General features: G+C 51.6%; 1 protein-coding gene across 1 annotated transcript; it reads right to left on the bottom strand.

Annotated features, from left to right (window-relative positions):
* Positions 1-3,577: 3,577 nt before the first annotated feature.
* Positions 3,578-12,211, bottom strand: LOC117886947 (zinc finger protein RFP-like). The gene is made up of 7 exons (XM_034789128.1): positions 11,419-12,211; positions 9,630-9,725; positions 8,847-9,077; positions 8,508-8,530; positions 7,714-7,835; positions 5,557-5,616; positions 3,578-4,467 (listed from the first exon to the last, which is right to left on the bottom strand). Exons 1-7 carry the CDS (start codon positions 11,833-11,835, stop codon positions 3,953-3,955), a joined length of 1,464 nt encoding a protein of 487 aa, XP_034645019.1. The 5' UTR covers positions 11,836-12,211; the 3' UTR covers positions 3,578-3,952.
* Positions 12,212-17,452: the final 5,241 nt, after the last annotated feature.

Here is a 17,452-nt window from a genome sequence, read left to right as displayed (position 1 = left end):
TCTTTTTTTTTTTATACTGTATAATTGTGACAGATAATGTTTATTTTAAGCAATTTTTATATTTATTGATTTAAACTTTCACAGTTGCACAACAATCTGGGTTTCAGCATTTCATTCCAATTGTTACCAATTTAAATGTTCACAGCTGTGGGAAATTATGGGGGGATCAGACAATATTTTGGTCAGACAATAACTATTTAATGACTCTGGACACTGAGATTCAAAAATGTAAAGCTTTATAATGGTTAAAATTGTCTGTGAGCAGGTAAATCTCCCCCAGCAACTCCCCCAGGGCAATAACCCAATTCCTCCCCCTCCACCACACGGACAGAGGCTGAAAGTCCATCTGATGGTGGCTCAGGGGCCTGTGGAATGTGCTAGGACCTCAGCCTGGGCCCTAGTGGGGCAGGTGACATCTCACACAACCACACCCAGCAAGGCCTGCATCCACTTTCTCCCTTTTTGTCAGTCCCAGCGGAGAGACCAGGGACTCAGTGGTCCATGGAGACCAAGCTCCTCCCCACCAGGTGACAGCTGGGGCCCAACGGCCGAGGGCAGCCGGTGTGAGGGGAACTGGCACTAGGAGTCCTGCACTGTACAGGATGTGGGATAAACAGAGAGCTCTAGGAGTCCCTGGTTCAGTGCTGGGTGCACTGGCCAACAGAGCAGCCGTCACACCTGTTCTTAGCCTGGTGGCTCCTGCTTCTGTTTCCCTGCACAGTCTCCCCAGCTCCCGGGGACTCCTGGCTCTCTGCAGATGGCAGCGGGTATGGGGGGAGCTGGCACTGGGCTCCTGCGCTGTACAGGGGATGGGCAAACCAGAGATCTCCTGTCTCCAAGGCTCTCAGGTGACTTGTCCAGCCTGGCTGCAGGAGGGGATCTGGGAACAGACACAGGGGGCCTGGGAGAGTCTGCGGAGCAGCCACCTGGGATCAGACATGGAAATCCAGCTGTGGTGAGAAAGGCAAAGGGACAGGTGCTCGGGGCAGTGTCCCTTAGATATTTACAGCTGATGTAGTGAAGATGCTGATTGGGTGGTCACTGGGGGTTGAACAATCAAAATTATAATTAAAAGGACAATGGATCTTAGTAATTTGTGTCAAACAATGACTGAGAAACCTTCACTAGCCACTTCCCCAGAGATGCCGATAACCTGAGTGTTAATAAACTGCTTTTGCAAGCATAGACCCCAAAGCACAAGAAGATCCCATGACCTGATCTGGTGCCTCTTGAAATCAGAGGAAAGATTCCCAATCACATAAAAGGCTTTTGGATCAATCCCTGAGTGAATTGGTCAGTCACCCTGAGTGCCATTCACTGCACCCCAAAACTGGGTTCTCTGCAGATGAAGTGCAGGGGGGTTGGGAAGATGAAATCCACCCCCATCCTGGGGCCAGGACATAGGGCCCCAGCACAGCACAGCCTGTGCACCCTAAAGTCAGCCCCTCCCCCAGGCTGTGCCCTGGAGCGCTGGCTGCAGCCCCCCTGCACCACTGGGATTCCTCTTCCATGGGGCACTGGGGCTGTTTCCACTCCAGCAGCTAGTCCAATCCGTCCTCTTGATGCCATGGCCTCACTGCTATTGGTAGTGTGCTCGCTGCAGCAGTATCAGCATGTGTACATTAGGGTTACCATCCGTCCTTATTTCCCCGGACATGTCCAGCTTTTGCATCTTTAAATAGCCGTCTGGGAGGAATTGGTAACAAGTTAAAAGGTCCGGGATTTTTCCTCCTCCCCTCCCATCCATGCAGAGTGCTGCCTCGCTGATTGGGCGGCTGGGCCTGATTGAGCCACTCCCATTGGTCTCCAGCAGCAAGAGCCCCTCCCCTGCTCCCCCCTGCTGCCTGCAGCCCGGAGTAACAACAAAAACAGTCCACCCGGCAGCGTGTTTTGCCTACACGTGGAGCCAGCAGGCATGGGCATGGTAAGGGGAGTCCCGGGGTGCAGTCAAGGAGCCGGGGAAGGGTTGTGGGTCGAGAGTTCTGGAGGGGGCCTGTCAGGGGGCGGGGGTGTGGAGAGTGATCGGAGCAGTCAGGACAGGGAGCAGGGGGGAAGGTTGGATTGGTCGGGTGTTCTGGGGGTCCTGTCAGGGGGCGTGGAGTGGTTGGATGGGGCATGGGAGTCCCAGGGGCCTGTCTCGGGGGGGGGGTTGTGAATATGGGGTGGGGGGGTGGAGGGTTATATTCTTTTGTGGTGCCCGAGCTCCAGCAATATCCAGGGCCGGGGCCCTGCTCCAGTAGGGTTACCATACGTCTGGATTTTCCCGGATATGTCCGGCTTTTTGGTCCTCAAATCTCCCTCCAGGAGGAATTTCCAAAAAGCAGGACATGTCCGGGAAAATAGGGAGGCATGGTAAGGGGACCGCCCCCTCCCCGGGCTCCAACTTTCCGGGGCCTGGCGGCGGCTGTTCGTTCTCCCCAGCTGGGCAGCCGGACTCGGGAGCAGCTGCTGCTGCGCTCCCACTGCCGCGGGGGGAAGCGCCAAGCATGTGGCGCTTTGCGGCTCTGGCGCCCGGGGCAAGAACCCCTGAGCCCGGGCCTGCTGCGGGGACACAGCTGGTGCAATCCTGCGGGCAGCCCCAGAGTGGGGGCAGCAGGCCGCAGCCCCCCCGTCCCGCTGGGGTCCCGCAGAGGAACAAACGGGGCTGGGCTGCCGATGCCTCTGCCCCGGGGCCGCTGCGGGATTGCAGCACCAGCTGGGCAGCCAGCCCAGATGCGACTGGCCAGGGGCTGGGCACAGCGTGTGCGCTGCTGGGTCCCTGCAACAGGACTGGGCTCGGGGGGGTTGGGCCCAGGCGCCAGAGCCGCAGCCGCCGAGCGCCATGGCCGCTTCCTCCCCCGCGGCAGTGGGAGCTGCAGCAATGGCTGCTCCCAAGTCCCACTGCCCAGATGGGGAGAACAGCCGCCGCCTGGCCCTGTGGGCCGCCCCCCTGCTCTCCCTCCAGGTACCACCCGAGTCCTGCCTTCTTGGGGCCAGGCCGGACTCACACTTACCCAGGCTCTGCGCTCCCCCTGCATCTCCCAGGCCTCCCTCCAGCGCTTGCGGAGTTGGGGCGGGGCCGGGTCCACGTGGAGTGTCCTTTTTTCACAGGATTGAAATATGGTAACCCTAGTGTACATGTACCCGAGCTGGGAATCACACCTCCCAGGTGCTGTGTAGATGTACCCTCAACCGAACCAAGCCATTCTTAATGTAAGCAGGGTCTGAATGAGCTCTCCCCTGACACCTACTGATGAGCTGGGGAACCGCACGTTAGGATCTGACCTTGTTTGCATGGGCACACCTACCCTGCCTCGGTGCTCAGCATGATGGGACGGCTTTGCCCAAATGATCACTTTTCGCTGGTGTTGGATCACAAGTCCCCTTTGTTATTGGGGGAGGAGCACTAAAGGGTTGTTATCCTCGTTGTGTGAATCAGGGGCAGCAGAATGGTGCTTGGCATACCCTGATTGAGGGACTCACCCTCACCTAAAGGGCTGAAGACCAGTGGAGTTAAGACAGGGTGGCGCTAGCTCGCTGTTTCAGACTGGTAGCTCTATTAGTTGGTATCAGCAAAAACAATGAGGAGTCCTTGTGGTACCTTAGAGACTAACACATTTATTGGGCATAAACTTTCATGGGCTGAAACCCACTTCATAAGGTGCATTGAGTGGAAAATAGAGTAGGGAAAAAATATATACACAGTACATGAAAAGATGAGAGTTGCTGTACCAAAATCACTTTTGCAGTGGTAATCAGAGTGGCCCATTTCAACCAGTTGACAAGACGGTGTGAGTAACAGTAGGGGGAAATTAGTTTTTAGTTTTTGTAGTGACTCATCCACTCCCAGGCTTTATTCAGGCCTAATCTGATGGTGTCCAGTTCACAAATTAATTCCAGTTTTTTCAGTTTCTCATTGGAGTGTGTTTTGGAAGTTTTCTTGTTGAAGAATTGTCACTACAAAACTCCCCGCTCAGGGACACAATCTGAGCGGGGATCCGGGTCCCACCCAGAACCAGGGTCGGATTCTCTCCCCAAGGGCGGAGCCCGGCGGGAAACTGAAGATCGGGGTCTCGTCAACAGCATCGATAAATGTCACCTGCCCCCAGTCACAGTCCAGACAAACCCGGATCCTGGTGGGAATCTGGCGCCTGGGCAGGCGGGTCACGGCAGAGGTGAGAGCCTCAAATCGACTCCCCCACCGTTGCACAGCCCAGATTCCCCCCTCAGGGCTACGGCTGATCCGTCCCTTCCTCCCCACAGACTCTCTGGCCACCCCCACAGCCCAGTGTCTCCCAGCCCCCACTTGCACCTCCCAGCAACGTCTCCCCGAAGTGAATCCCTTATAGCCCAGCACACAGGCCCAAGAATTAAATCTCTCAGGATTGTTGGGCAGATCCTGCCGTGTGTCTCCCCATCTCACACTTTTCCGATCCTCAGACAGAACGAGTTGGGGATGAGCCGAGTCTGGATCCAGAGTCACGTTCACTGGTGAGAGAGAATCAGAGCGTTAGGGGCAGAGCTCAGCCCTGGGGGAGGCTGGGGCCATTTCTCACACTCCCCAACAGCCCTGTTCTGGCTGGGACAGGCCTAGAGAGAGGGGAGGAGCGGGCACCGTCACAGGGAGAGCATCTCCCCAGTCCAGGAAGCAGGGAGCAGCTCCAATGGGAGAGCCCACCCTGCCCACAGGAAAGGCAGGATGTTAGAGAAGAGTGATGGGGGAGACCCCCTACACTGGAGTGAAGCAAAGGGATGTGTTAGCCCTCAGGGCAGAGAGCTCTGTTCAGATGCTGCTCAGTGAGAGTGTTTCTGTTAATCAGTGTGGGCATGAACTCAGCACTAAGGTTGGTGTCAGGAGTGTTTGTGTGATGTGAGTCTGGGATCTCCCAGGAGTTCTGGAACCTTGGTAGAAGTTGCTGGCACGGGGAGGGGGCACGAGATCTCGCCACCTGTGGCCATACCCCCTCCATGGCCCCCTCTTCCAGCTGAGGTCCCGCCCCCAGGCCAGGCTGAGAACCTTGGCTGCTGTGGAGAGCTTCTGATCCTCCACCTGTCCTTGGTGGGTTTCTGGGGGATCTGAGAACAGCCTCCAGCCCAGGTCCCCGCTCCCCGGGGTGAACTACCCAGGGCAGGTGGAGGATCCAGGGCTCCTCAGTGTAATCCAGACTCTATGGGTGGCAGCCTAGCTCTGGATTCAGGTCAGGGGGCAGAAGAGGAGCAGGGGTGGGGCCACTGGGGGGGTCTGGAACTGGGAAGAAGCTGGTGCCGAGGGCAGGGGCTGTGCCTCATGGGGAGGAGCTGATCAGCTGCCCTGCTTGAAGCACAACCATTGTCTGTGACACTCCACATGTGCCCAAGGCTTGCAGTTTAAGCAGGCCTCAGTGGACTTTAGCACCATGGCCCCTGGTCTTCCCTGTTCCAGTGCGCCTGGATCTCCTTACTGCTAAATGTGCTATTTTTAGGGCTGTGTGTCATGGCCACTGTCAGTTTGGTTGGTAACTTTAGCTACAATCCCATGAAGATGTTTTCACTGGAATTTTCTCATCATTTAAAGACAATCTCCACCTGCAAACTCACCCTTTCTGAATGGCCCTAGGGATTTCCTGCTTTTTCTCTCCAGTTCAGATGGCAGAGCATCTGCAGGGGGAAAGGATAAGAGAGGTGAGATTTAAGGCTTTCATATTATAACAGCATCACCACTCTGAACTCCTAGAACTGTGATTTAATTATGACAGAGAAACAGACAGAGACACACTCGGGTATTTAGTATAAAAAGGTCTGAAACCGTCTCTTTCCTCTCTCATTCAGGCATCTCCCAGCAATGGAACCAACATGATCATCGATTAAGCCTCACAACCAACCCAGGACACACAATCTGTAAGAGAGATTTTCCTTTCCCCCTCATCATCCCCCCTTCGGACTCCAGTTGGTTTGTCTCATTCACTTGCTGCCTTTTGTTGTAACCTAGACCCAGAGCCTGCAAAGACATTGGCATAAAAGTAACTTTACCCACTTGGGTCCCTTTGACACTAACGGGATGTTGAGAGTTTGTGAAATCCTGGCTCTAATTGTGAGCTGTTGGGTCTGTTTACTCAGCGTCTCTACAGAGAGCAGCACGACGGGGCCTCGTCCTCCATAGGCAGAAACAGGAATAATAATAAAATCATTTTATCCATGTGGGAATTGAGGTGGGGGAAGGTTGGCTCCGTGGGCCAGATTCCCCCCTGTACCGGCGAAAGGAGAGGGGGGAGGGGCCATTTGTGACTCTGCTGTTCAGTGGCTGCAGGGGCCGGTGCAGACCTTGGCACAGGCTGAGGAAGTTCTGAAGCCAGCCAGAGTTACAGCCCTATGACAATGGCCCCGTGTGTCTTGCCCAGCGTGCAGAGTGTCAGAGGCCCAGCTTTACACTGCCCACATCCCTCTGTCCCTCCCCCACCCCCTCCCTCTTCCACCCACCCTCACCTCCACCCCCCCCCCATTCCCAGCCCTCTCAGGAACACGCCTTGTGCCTGCACCTGCTGGGGAGGAGGCACGCAAGGCTCCTGTGCTGGAGGGATCCCTCACCGTGGGGGAGGGGCTTTCTCCTTCCCCGCATCCCATTTGGCCCAGACTAGCGGCCCTACGGGACCAGAGCCAAGTGATGGGCTGAGTCCAGTTCTAACAAACGGCCTTTAATTTAGGGTCTAGATTTTGGGTACTGACCTTTAGGTACCTGGGGCCTGGTTCTCAGAGGGGTTGGGCAGCTGCAGCTCCCACTGACTCCACCTGCAGCTGTGGAGGCTGCACAGCTCTGGAGCACCTGCCCTGCAGCTCTCTAGTTGGGACTGAAACTCAGGTGCCCCAAATTAGGCTGTTTTGCTAAATTTGTGCCTGAATGCTGTGACCTTTGGTAAGTCATGAATTAATGTGAGACCTCCTGCTTCCTGGGCCCCTGCTACGTCTGCTCCGTTTGTCTGCTTTCCACTAGTTATTATGTTCAGTATTAAGAATTGGTACAAGGGTTATTTCTTATGCAGCAGTTTGGACAGACCGAGATTGTGCGTTTATACTGACTGAATCGCTTTGGCCTGGTGAGTAGTTTGCTTGACATAAGGGAAATGTTGCCTTATGTGACCTTGTTATTAAGTGATGTGTTCATAAGTTCCTGTGTGGGACAAAGATGTTTTGATCATACCATGTGCTTAAAGACAACAGACACCCAAAATGTACTGCCAAGGACCAGTTAGCAAAGTCCACAACCCCTATGCAGAGAAAAGAGAACAGTGACATGAAAATAGCTTGGACAGGAAAAGTCCCGCCAATTAAAAAGTTAATGTACGTGTAGTGTATGAGTTATAAGAAGTACTTAATATTTATAACCCTCAAAGGTGATTGGAAAAGAAGTAAGAAATATATAATCGGGATGTGCATAATATGTCACAAGTTGTAAGAGGTAATCGGCGCATCATAGGAGAAATCCCCTGTGACCCGCCGATGCCCCAGGAGAAGGTAACTGGGCAGTATTTCTTTCGGTATGTCTGTCATTTCCTACTCACTCTAATAGTAATTGTAATGGGAAGGCAGGTAAAATTAAGGTTTGAATTAATCAACCTGAGTGACTTGAACCCCAAGTGTGTGGCATTTTCACCCAACAATGAAAGAGAAGCATCATCTAATTTTGAACCAATTGGCCAGAGCCACTCTCCTCCCTCAGAGGCACATCCCAATTTCCCTGTCTAGAGCCCTTCTCGGTACCTTTGATCTTCCTCAGAGTATTCACTAGAACAACAGTTTTCTGTGAGAATTCACTGAGTCTCACTTTCAATTTAGGAGAAATCTTCAGTGGCTGCTGGAACTTCCTCCTCTCATTCTTACAGCTGGAGAGAAAAAAATTCACATGGATAGATTTCATTTAGTGACGCATTATAAGTTGTTGGTAGTGAGTCACTGTTCTCAGGGGCCTAGAGTTAGAATTCCTCTACTTCTGCAGCCTTAATGCAGGCAGAACACAAGCCACGGCTGTGCAACCTTCCTCCCAAAGGTCCAGCCCTGGGGATAAAAGGGAAGTGAGTCTCCATGCTCTGAGGGACAGGAGGTTCCCAAGTGAAGTGCTGTAGAAATCCACCCACTAGGATCTAGACTGAGACACCAACTCCCCCCTCTCCAGCTTATTCCACACAGGTCTCCAAACAGTCCTCAGGTGGGCAAGATTCTTGATCACTGCTGGCCTGGGCTGAATGCTAACTAGGGCCCCAGCAGAGAAAGGCCCATATTCCATCCCCACAATCCTGAGGCAGCCAGTCCACCAGGGATGTGACATCGCTAGAATATAATGTAGGTCAGTCTTTCCCACTCAATGGGTAATTCCAGAGTCTTCGATAAAACGGTGAGAATGTCAGGGTTAAATGGATCAGAGAAATTTGTATTTAAAATGTGACCTTCCGCACACATTTTGCTGTAGTACCCTGGGGAGATGTAGTGATAACTGCACTTCCAAGGTCTTTCCCAGCATTGTGAAGTGTGAGGGAGAGTGAGAGAGACACACATACCTGCTCAAGGTGCTTCTGATGTCCTAGAGGAGAGAGAGAGAGGGAAAGAATTTCAGTCCCATCTGACACACACTTAATTTTCCAAGGAAGGAATTTTGAAATATGAGGAAGAGAGGCTCTGCCCTGACAACATTGACATATATTCATTGAGGTAATGGCGCTTTTGTCCCTCTTATTATTTATGTGTCTGTGACTCTGCAATGACCAATAATCATTCACATTTCAGGAAGGCACACACCGAGTTACCTGTGACCTCTGACTGATAGACTCTCATGCCCATGTTTTAGGAGCTGTCTTGTCCCTGTCATGGGATTTGGTGTATTCCTAACTCAGTCTCACCTGCAGGAATTCACTTGCTGGCTTCTGATACTTCCCCTCCAGCTCGCTGATCAACTCACTGAGATAGGAAATCTCCTCAGAGAGTTTGGTGATTTTTTCATTCTGTATCTTCACAAACACCTTGTCCAATTTTTCCAGCTGGGCCAGCAGGAGTCGCTCTTGTTCCTCCAGGAACTGCCGCAGTTGCTGAAATTCAGAAACAATTTTCTGCCTCTCCTTTTCTATCTGTTTCTGTAAAACAACAGGGAAAGTGCTGGTCAGGGACATGGCGGCAGCTGGGGGTCCTTCCATGGAGTGCTGAGTGTGCAGAAGGTAGAACTTCTTTGCAAACCCTAAAATTTCTGACACTTGACTCTCCCCTGTGGTCACTTGGGAGAATTTTCTCTCATACCTTTTTCATTTCTCAATAGTGTGTCTGAAAAGGGAAGTTTCCATATCTGACGTGCTTAGGGCATTGTGTTATCAATGGCCTCTGGGAATAGAGACTCAGAGCAGCAGGAGGCAGGACTCAGCATTACACTGAGAGAAGTTCCAGGGGGAAAAGAGAATCAAATAATTCAACAATGCAAGAAATGAGGCAGACACAGTGAAAGCCACAAGGGCTAGAAATTAACTCATTCACTGACATGAAAGCTTAGATTTTGCCCATGAACCTAACACAGAAAATCCATGATCATGGAGAAACATGACAAGCCCACGTTCACCAAGGCTAATGAGGAATCTGCATCCAAACAGACCACCCCCACTGCAAGTCTCTGCAGATTACTAACAACAGGCACCTACCAGATACTCCTGACATGTTGCCTCTCCAGTCTCTTTAAATCCCAGCAGCTTTTCTCTGTCTTCCGTCAGAGATTTCAAATGGGCCTCGATTTTTCCCTGTAGACACAGAGATGATTTGGGAGGTTTTATTTGGAGGGCTGAGAGGGGTGTGTAAGGGGATATTTTTTCCACCCAAACCCAAGGTGACTGTTGGTCCTAATCGGTTGATGACACCAGGGCCACCAAAGAAATGAAACCTGACAATGAAGACTGGGAGTGTGTGATATTCAGGCTTTTTACGAAATCAGGTTCAGTCTTTTTAGGAATTAGAGAAAGACCAATTATCCAAGCTTGATTGGTCTTTATTAATTAATTACTAGTAAAGCACAGAACAGGAAACGGGGGTCACATGATGGTGAATCAATTAATATGGTTTTCAGAAAATTAACAAAGTGATACAAACCCCAGAAAGTGCCAGGGCTCAAAAGATGGGCTGGGATTCTCCAAGCTGCCCAACTCCCAATTGAATTTCAGCCTTGACGCTCTGGGGATTGCACTGGTTGGACAGACCTGGTCTGAGCATGAAGGCCAAACCCCATTAGATAAGTTGATTTTTGGTAAGAAGAGTTTGAGTTTGCCGTAGTGCTGTCCTGAATGCTTTTAGTAGAAATGCCTTCTGGGTAGCTACCCCTAGAATCCCACTCCCTAGTAAAGGTCACAGAAGCAGTGGATTCTGGGAGATTTGAAAATGCTGCATTGTGGAACTGATGGAACCACTTTGGCTGGTCCTTTCCCACGTACACAATAAAGCAGATGAATGACACCGCTGAGCACCGCCCAAAGGTTAGTTCTGCTGCAATCAAGTCTAATTCTAGTGGTATTTGGAATGAGCCTGCACTCTCTGGAGCCAATTTGTGTGTGGACTCAAAGTGCTTCGGGTCTTCACAGCATTTAACCAAGTGATCTCCTCTAGTGCAGGCCGGCATCTGAGTTTAACCCCTCATGGAGCAACACAGGAATTCAGAATCCCAGTGAGAAACCTCATCTCCCTGCTGGGCTCCCCTGGGAACTTTATTGAGGCATCTTTCCCTCCTAACGGCTGCACTTTATCACTGCTCGGTGCGGCCATGCTAGGGTGACAGCATGGCCTAGAGGCTTGGGCACTAGACTGGGCCTTGGGATACCTCAGTTGTATTCCCAACTCTGCCACTGACCTGCTCTGTGACCTTGAACAAGTCACTGCCCTCTCTGCACCTCAGTTTCTCTTCACACCATTTGTCTGTCTTATCTACTTAGTCTGCAACCTGCTCAGGGGAGAGATTGTCCCTCAGTATGTTTTGGACATGGCACAGATCTCATTTCAGGGGTGAAGGGGCTGCTGTGATCCAAATAAAAACAACATTTATAAACTCAATGATAGAAATGAATAATAACAACAGCTTGTAACTTCCCCTTCTCCAGTCTGAAAACAGCACTCTCACCTAGACCGGCCTGCAGCTGTTGTGATTTAAGCCTCACAGTTTCTGTTCCACAAAAAGTTCCCTTATTTCGCATGTGGAAACTGGGTTTGACAAGGATTCAGCTTTTCACATAAAAGTTTCCCACATCAGGTATCTTTAAAGTTTTTTTTTTTTTTTGCTTTTCTTGCCACTCTGCAAAATCATTTATATTTTAATAGAATCTCCCATACAGTGAAGGCTTTGCAGAGCTGCCTGATGCAGGTACACTTGTGACAGACAACTTGTAGTGAAATTAACCTGTAATTAAAATCCAAAGTTATTGCCCATTAAACTTGACAGCAATTCCCTACCTTGTACTCCTGGGCAGCCTCCTCTATGGGAACCACCTTGTGAGTTCTGTGAGCCCGGGATCTGTTGCAAACCACACAGATGGGGGTTTGGTCCCTTTCACAGAACAGTTTCAGAGCCTCCTGGTGTCTCTCACACACCCCGTCTCCTCCTGCTCCCTTTGCTGCCTGGAAACTCAGCCCTTTGGCGATTTCTACCATGTTTGCCAGCTGCCTGTTCAGCCTGAGGTTTCTCTGTTGCACAGTTTCTCTGCACTGAGGGCAGGAGGTGGCTGTGTCGGATCCCTCCCAGCACTGGGCGATGCAGGCTTGGCAGAAATTGTGCCCACATTCTATAATCACTGGGTCCTTAAAATACTCCAGACAGATGGGGCATGTAGCTTCCTCCTGGGGACTTTCCACAGGGTTTTCTGCAGCCATGGCTCCCTCTGGACAGAAGAACAAGATAAGTTTCTATTTCCTGAGCTCAGAAATATGCCCCGCCTGCAGCAGCAGCAATTGGGTGTTTTCTTTCTTGGAACTGACCCAGGCTGTTTGGGGAGCTGGAGCCAGGTCACTGGTAACATTCAGGTTATGGTGAGAAATGTCCCCATAAGGCTCCGATCCTGCAATCAGCCCCCTGGGCTGGGCGGGGGGTGGGCAGCTGTCACTGCGGCTTCACATGGACATCAACTTCTCCTTGTCCTGATAAGCTTACAGAACTGCGTGCATAGGCACCGACTCCATGGGTGCTCCAGGACTTGAGCACTCACCGGGACAAATGGGCAGCTCACCTCTGCCTCCTCCCCTGAGTGCATCCTGCTTCTCCCCACTCCCTCCCAGCGCTTGCGCTGTGAAGCAACTGTTTCACACGGGAAGCCTGGGAGGGAGGGGTGAGGAGGGAGAATGCGGCACACTCGGGGAGGTGGGGCTGGAACAGGGATTTGGGGAGGGGTCCTATAGGGCCACAGAGGGATGGAGTTTGGGAGGGGCCTTTGGGGAAGGGGTGGAGTCCAGTGGGGGAATGGGGGTGCGAGCACCCACCGGCACCGAGAAAAGTTGGTACCTGTGACTGCGTGTCTAAGGAGTGATATTTAGGCTTTGCAGAATTCATTTGACTTAATATGTAATTCTGACCGATAAAATTAATATTTATTTGTAAGATTTTTTTTATGTATCTATTTAAACTTTCACAGTTTCAGCTTTTATCGATATTATTGTTCACAGTTGTGTGAAATTGGAGTCAGACAATAATTATTTTATGACAGTAGACACGGAGATTGAAAAACTTAAAAAGTGTAACTGTTGAAACACAAATCATCAACATCACAGGTCAAAACATACGAAGTAAATCTCCTGAAATCAAACTCTAGTAAGTTCTCAAGCAGCATTTTTCTTACTGTGCCTATTTCACTTATCAATGGAAATATTTTTCCATCGTTTGTGTGTGCATAGTGAAATCAGCATTTACTGACATCGACTGATAAAGTCTAATCCTTCCAAGTCTAGGGATATTCAATTCACAGGCCAAAAACTTGGTTAAGCTGGAATCAATGTGTCAAAGGCCTGATTCTGACATATGGTGAGACAGATCTGCCTCTGTGTAAAGCAGACGCAGTGTCAAAAGTATTGCCAACATTCATGATTTTATAATGAGTCTCATGAACAGAAGAATGGCCAGACTGGGTCAGACCGATAGTTCATCTAGCCCAGTATCCTGTCTTCTGACACTGGCCAATGCCAGGTTCCCCAGAAGGAATGAACAGAACGGGTGATCATCAAGTGATCCATCCCTGTCATTAATTCCCAGCTTCTGGCAAACAGAGGCTAGGGATACTTCAGAGAATGGTTTTGCCTGATATTTGGTGTATTTGTTAAAGCCCCAGCTCCTGGAAGCATGTGACGAGGTGAGACTCTTGGCTTTTGTTTCCTAAACAAAGGAAGTTTCTGGTTCTCTTCGTTGCAGAGAAAAACATGACAATGTGATCTGAGTGCAGCCTAAGAAGCCAGACGGCAACTAGAAAGAACCCAACATTTATTATGAACTATTATTTTTAAGACTCAGGGTTTTTACGGCAATCTCATCATTTCAGGGGTTCTGACTAATGATTTTTTAGAAGCTTGGAGTTGGCAATACTGTGAGAATTCAGGCCTTAACTCTCTATTCACTATCCATGGAAAGCCCCCTAATTTAATGCCATCATTTATCTAAAACAGCACAATCAACAGAAAGGGAAATAGACAGAGAGGGCAAGGTGGGGGAATGCACATATGGCCGGGTTGTGGGCCAAGCAGCAAATGAGCACAGGCCCTCCTGGAGTAAGGTTGAAGTAAAGAGAGAAATTAGAATGTTCATTTTTATGTTTAGGTCCTTAGAGCCTTTGCTGGAGAAGCCAGGCCTAAAAACATGAACTGATCCCTGCCAAGACAGTACAGCCAACACCACGTAATCAGAAATGGCCAGACTGGGTCAGACCAATGTTCCGTCCAGCCCAGTGTCCTGGATTCCAATAGTGGCCAATGCCAGGTGCCTCAGAGGGGACAAACAGAACAGACAATCATCAAGGGATCCATCCCCTGTCGCCCATAACCAGCCTCTGGCAAACAGAGGCTAGGGACACTTCAGAGCATGGTTTTGCCTGCTATTTGATGTGTTTGTTAAAGCCCCAGCTCCTGGAAGCATGTGATGAAGAGATACTCTTGGCTTCCATTTCCTAAACAAAGGAACTTTCTAGCTCTCATGGTTGCAGAGAAAAACTTAAAAATGTGATCCGAGTGCAGCCTAAAGGGCTGAGAAGCCAGAAGGCAAATCGAAAAAACTCAACATTTATTATCACGTTTATTTGTAAATTGTATGTCCCATAAAAGGCAATTGCATCTTTTTGGGGGTCCTGACTCATGATTTTCCAAATTTTGGGGGTGGCAATGTAGTGCCACTGAGAACTCGGGCCTTAAATCTCTATGTGCTACCCTGGAAAGCCCGCTAATTTAGTGCCATGATTATCTAAAACAGCACAGTCAACAGAAAGGGAAATAGAGAGGGCAAGGTGTGGGAATGCGCATGGGGCCAGGCTGTGGGCCCAAGCAGCAAATGAGCACAAGCCCCCTGAAGGAAGGGTGAAGTAAAGAGATAAATTAGAATGTTCATTTTTATATTTAGCTCCTTAGAGTCTTTGCTGGAGAAGCCAGGCCGGAAAACATGAATTGATCACTGCCAAGGCAGTACAGCCAGCACCACGTAATCCAAAATCTTGAGGTTGGCTGAAGAAAACATGAAGGGTTTTCTTCTAAAAGTTAGTTTGTTTGTTTCTGAGCGTTCATGATTCACTCTGGTCACATTCTCAACCTTTTCTACTCATCCATGAGAGCAAACTGACCTTTGTTAAAGTGAGAGCTGAGATTGTCACATAATCACAGGATCCCAGGAGCTGGTGTCTTAAGAGAAACACCAGCTAGTGAAAGAGTCCGTGTGAAATGAGGAAAGTTTGTGACGACCCCAATGTGATGTTTTTGTGATCTGATGTGACAGGAAACAGCTGCACTTCTAGCAATTGCAGGTCCTTACCTGGCCCCCACCACTGCACTGTCTGAGCACCTCGCAAACGCCAATGTGCTTAGCCTCACCATACTGCTGTGCAGAGACAACCTGCCAACAGTGAGGGGGAAGGGGCAGAGTGAGGGCAGTGCCTTCAGCTGATGTTACTGAACATTCTCCGTCTGTATGAGCATAGTCACTACAAGGCAGGCAGCAAATCTGGGGGAACACATGACCCCATCTGCCCCCCCCCCCACTGCTGTGTGATGCAGAAGGGCTGTTTCCCCCGTTTTAGAAGAGGGGACATTCAGGCACAGACAGAATAAGTGACTTGCCTCACTTCACACAGAGCAGGGAAATGAACCTGGGTCTGCTCAGGGTAACTTAGTGCCTTTGCTACTGGACAAACCTTTCCCTCTGCAGCCAGAACCTGGGAGAAGAGGATGAGGAGATGGATGGACATGCCAGGACACAGAGTTTGTCTGATAATCATCTCACTGACCCTCCCCACAGGCACTAGGCCAGTCTGTGCACAGTCAGGTGATGTCACCAATCCTTGATGTGGTCTTTCAGGGGGTCTCTACTTTCTTTGGTTAGCCCCTGATCAAGACAGGTCTTGGACCCTGACACTGAGTTAGGCCTAGCAGTCTGTATCAGTGCCTTTTCACTGTGTTTCTAGAGGCAACCTCATACACCAACATCAGCCATTTGCTGTCCAAAGCCTTTCTACCAGTGTAACACCTACCTGAGCTCTCTCCTTTTATAATAGGCCTTCGTTCCCTTATTGGTTGCAGCTGTGGGTGCCTGCCTCTGTGATTGGCAGTTGAGGCAGATCCAAGGGGGTGTGGTCAGGCTGCTTCCCTGAAGATAGGAGAGGCTCCCTTCCCATGCCAAACATCTGCTGAGAGGAGTGGGGAGCTGCTGTAGTGGTGAGCAGAATCAGAGGTGAAAGTAAGCCGGTACACCCCGGTATGGCTTACCGGCAAGAGGCAGTGCGCCACACTGGGGTGGCCCGGCTTCCTCAGGGGGCAATTTAAAGGGCCTGGGGCTCCCAGCAGGGGTTGGAGCCCCAGGCCCTTTAAATTGCCAACAGGGCCCTACTGCTGGAGCCCTGGGATAGGGCTGCGGGGCTCTGGGGGCTATTTAAAAAGTCTGGGGCTCACGCTGCTTCTATCACCCTGGCAGCGGCTATTTAATGGGCCGGGGCAGTAGAAGCAGGGTAGCCCCGAAGCTTTAAATAGCTCCCAGAGCCCCCACCTGCTGCTGGTAGCTGGGGGCACTTACCTTACAGAGTGGGCAGGGGCTGGCTCTAACTCCCTCCACTGCCCCCGTTCCACTCTAGGCCCCACCCCTTCCAGGGGCCAGAGCTGGCCCCAGTGTACCAGTAAGTCACTGGACTTACTTTCACCCCTGAGCAGAATCCAGGTAGTTTCTTTCGGGCCAGGCCTCCCACCCCCTTCCCTTGCTAGCTGCTGTAGCTGCTTTGGGGGCTTTGCTAGCCTGCATGTTGGCAGGGGAGTGGAGAGGGCTCCATCTTCTCCATCTCCCTTGGGATCTTTCCTGGCTCTTTGGCTGCTGTTGGCCGAGTGCTCTGCTGCTGCTTCTCTTCCCCTTGGTTAGGGCTACCATATGTCCAGATTTCCCCAGACATGTCCAGCTTTTCGGTCTATAAATAGCCATCCGGGGGGGATTTTTAAAAATCTAAAAATGTCCGGGATTTCCCCCTGGTCGGCTATTTATAGACAGAAAACCGGCGGCCAAGCACCACTGGGCAGCCAAAGCCCCTTCCCGGCTCCCCCCATCCCCTGCAGCCTTACCACGCTGTCCGGCCCCGCAGCTGTCTTCCTCCTCCTCCCCTCCCCTGAACGCTCCGCCCACCTGCTCCTCCCCCTCCCCTGCTTCCCGCGAATCAGATCTTCGCGGGAAGTCTGAAAAGAAGCAGGGGCAGGTGGGAGGCAGCAGCAGGTAAGCTGGGGCAGGGGCGGGGGGCGTGAGGAGGAGAGCCCCGGGGAGGCTCGGCCCGGCCCGGGCCGAGCGGCTCTCTCCTGCCCGGGCCGAGCGGCGCCCGGCGGCCCCAGCCCAGCTCGTGCCCCAGGGCGACAGCCCCGGTTCCGGCCCCAGTGCGGCGCCCCCGGCGCTGGCTGAGCACCCCCAGCTCGGGCCTGGCCCGGCTTGGGCCCCCGCAGCACTGGCCCCGGCTCCAGCGGCTCGGGCCCGGCCCGGTTCCAACAGCACCAGCCAGAGTGCAGCCCGATTCCTGGGCTCTTTAAAGCTGGCCCTGGTCAGGGGACAGGGAGGGGGGGGTTGGATGGGTCGGGAATTTGGGGGGGCTGTCAGGGGGGCAGGAATGTGGAGAGGGGTTGGGATAGTCAGGGACAGGGAGCAGGGGGGGTTAGATGGGTCTGGGGTTCTGGGGGGCAGTCAGGGGGGCAGGGGTGTGGAGAGGGGTTGGGACAGTCAGGGACAGGGAGCGGGGGGGTTAGATGGATCTGGGGTTCTGGGGGGCAGTCAGGGGGGCAGGGG

The sequence above is a fragment of the Trachemys scripta genome, chromosome 14, assembly GCF_013100865.1.
Source record: "Trachemys scripta elegans isolate TJP31775 chromosome 14, CAS_Tse_1.0, whole genome shotgun sequence".
Taxonomy (NCBI): Eukaryota; Metazoa; Chordata; order Testudines; family Emydidae; genus Trachemys; species Trachemys scripta.
The sequence above is the reverse complement of the archived record's forward strand: the minus strand, read 5'-3'. Positions and strand labels throughout refer to the sequence as shown.

Bases quoted from the DNA above. Each gene is read 5' to 3' on its own strand.
- LOC117886947 (XM_034789128.1), bottom strand. From the start codon at position 11,835: ATGGCTGCAGAAAACCCTGTGGAAAGTCCCCAGGAGGAAGCTACATGC. The intron at 5,617-7,713 runs GTACCGAGAAGG...TTCCCCCTGCAG, and splicing joins TACTCTGAGGAAGATCAAAG to ATGCTCTGCCATCTGAACTG. The intron at 4,468-5,556 runs GTGAGTTTGCAG...CTCTCTCACCAG, and splicing joins CCTAGGGCCATTCAGAAAGG to TGAACGTGACTCTGGATCCA.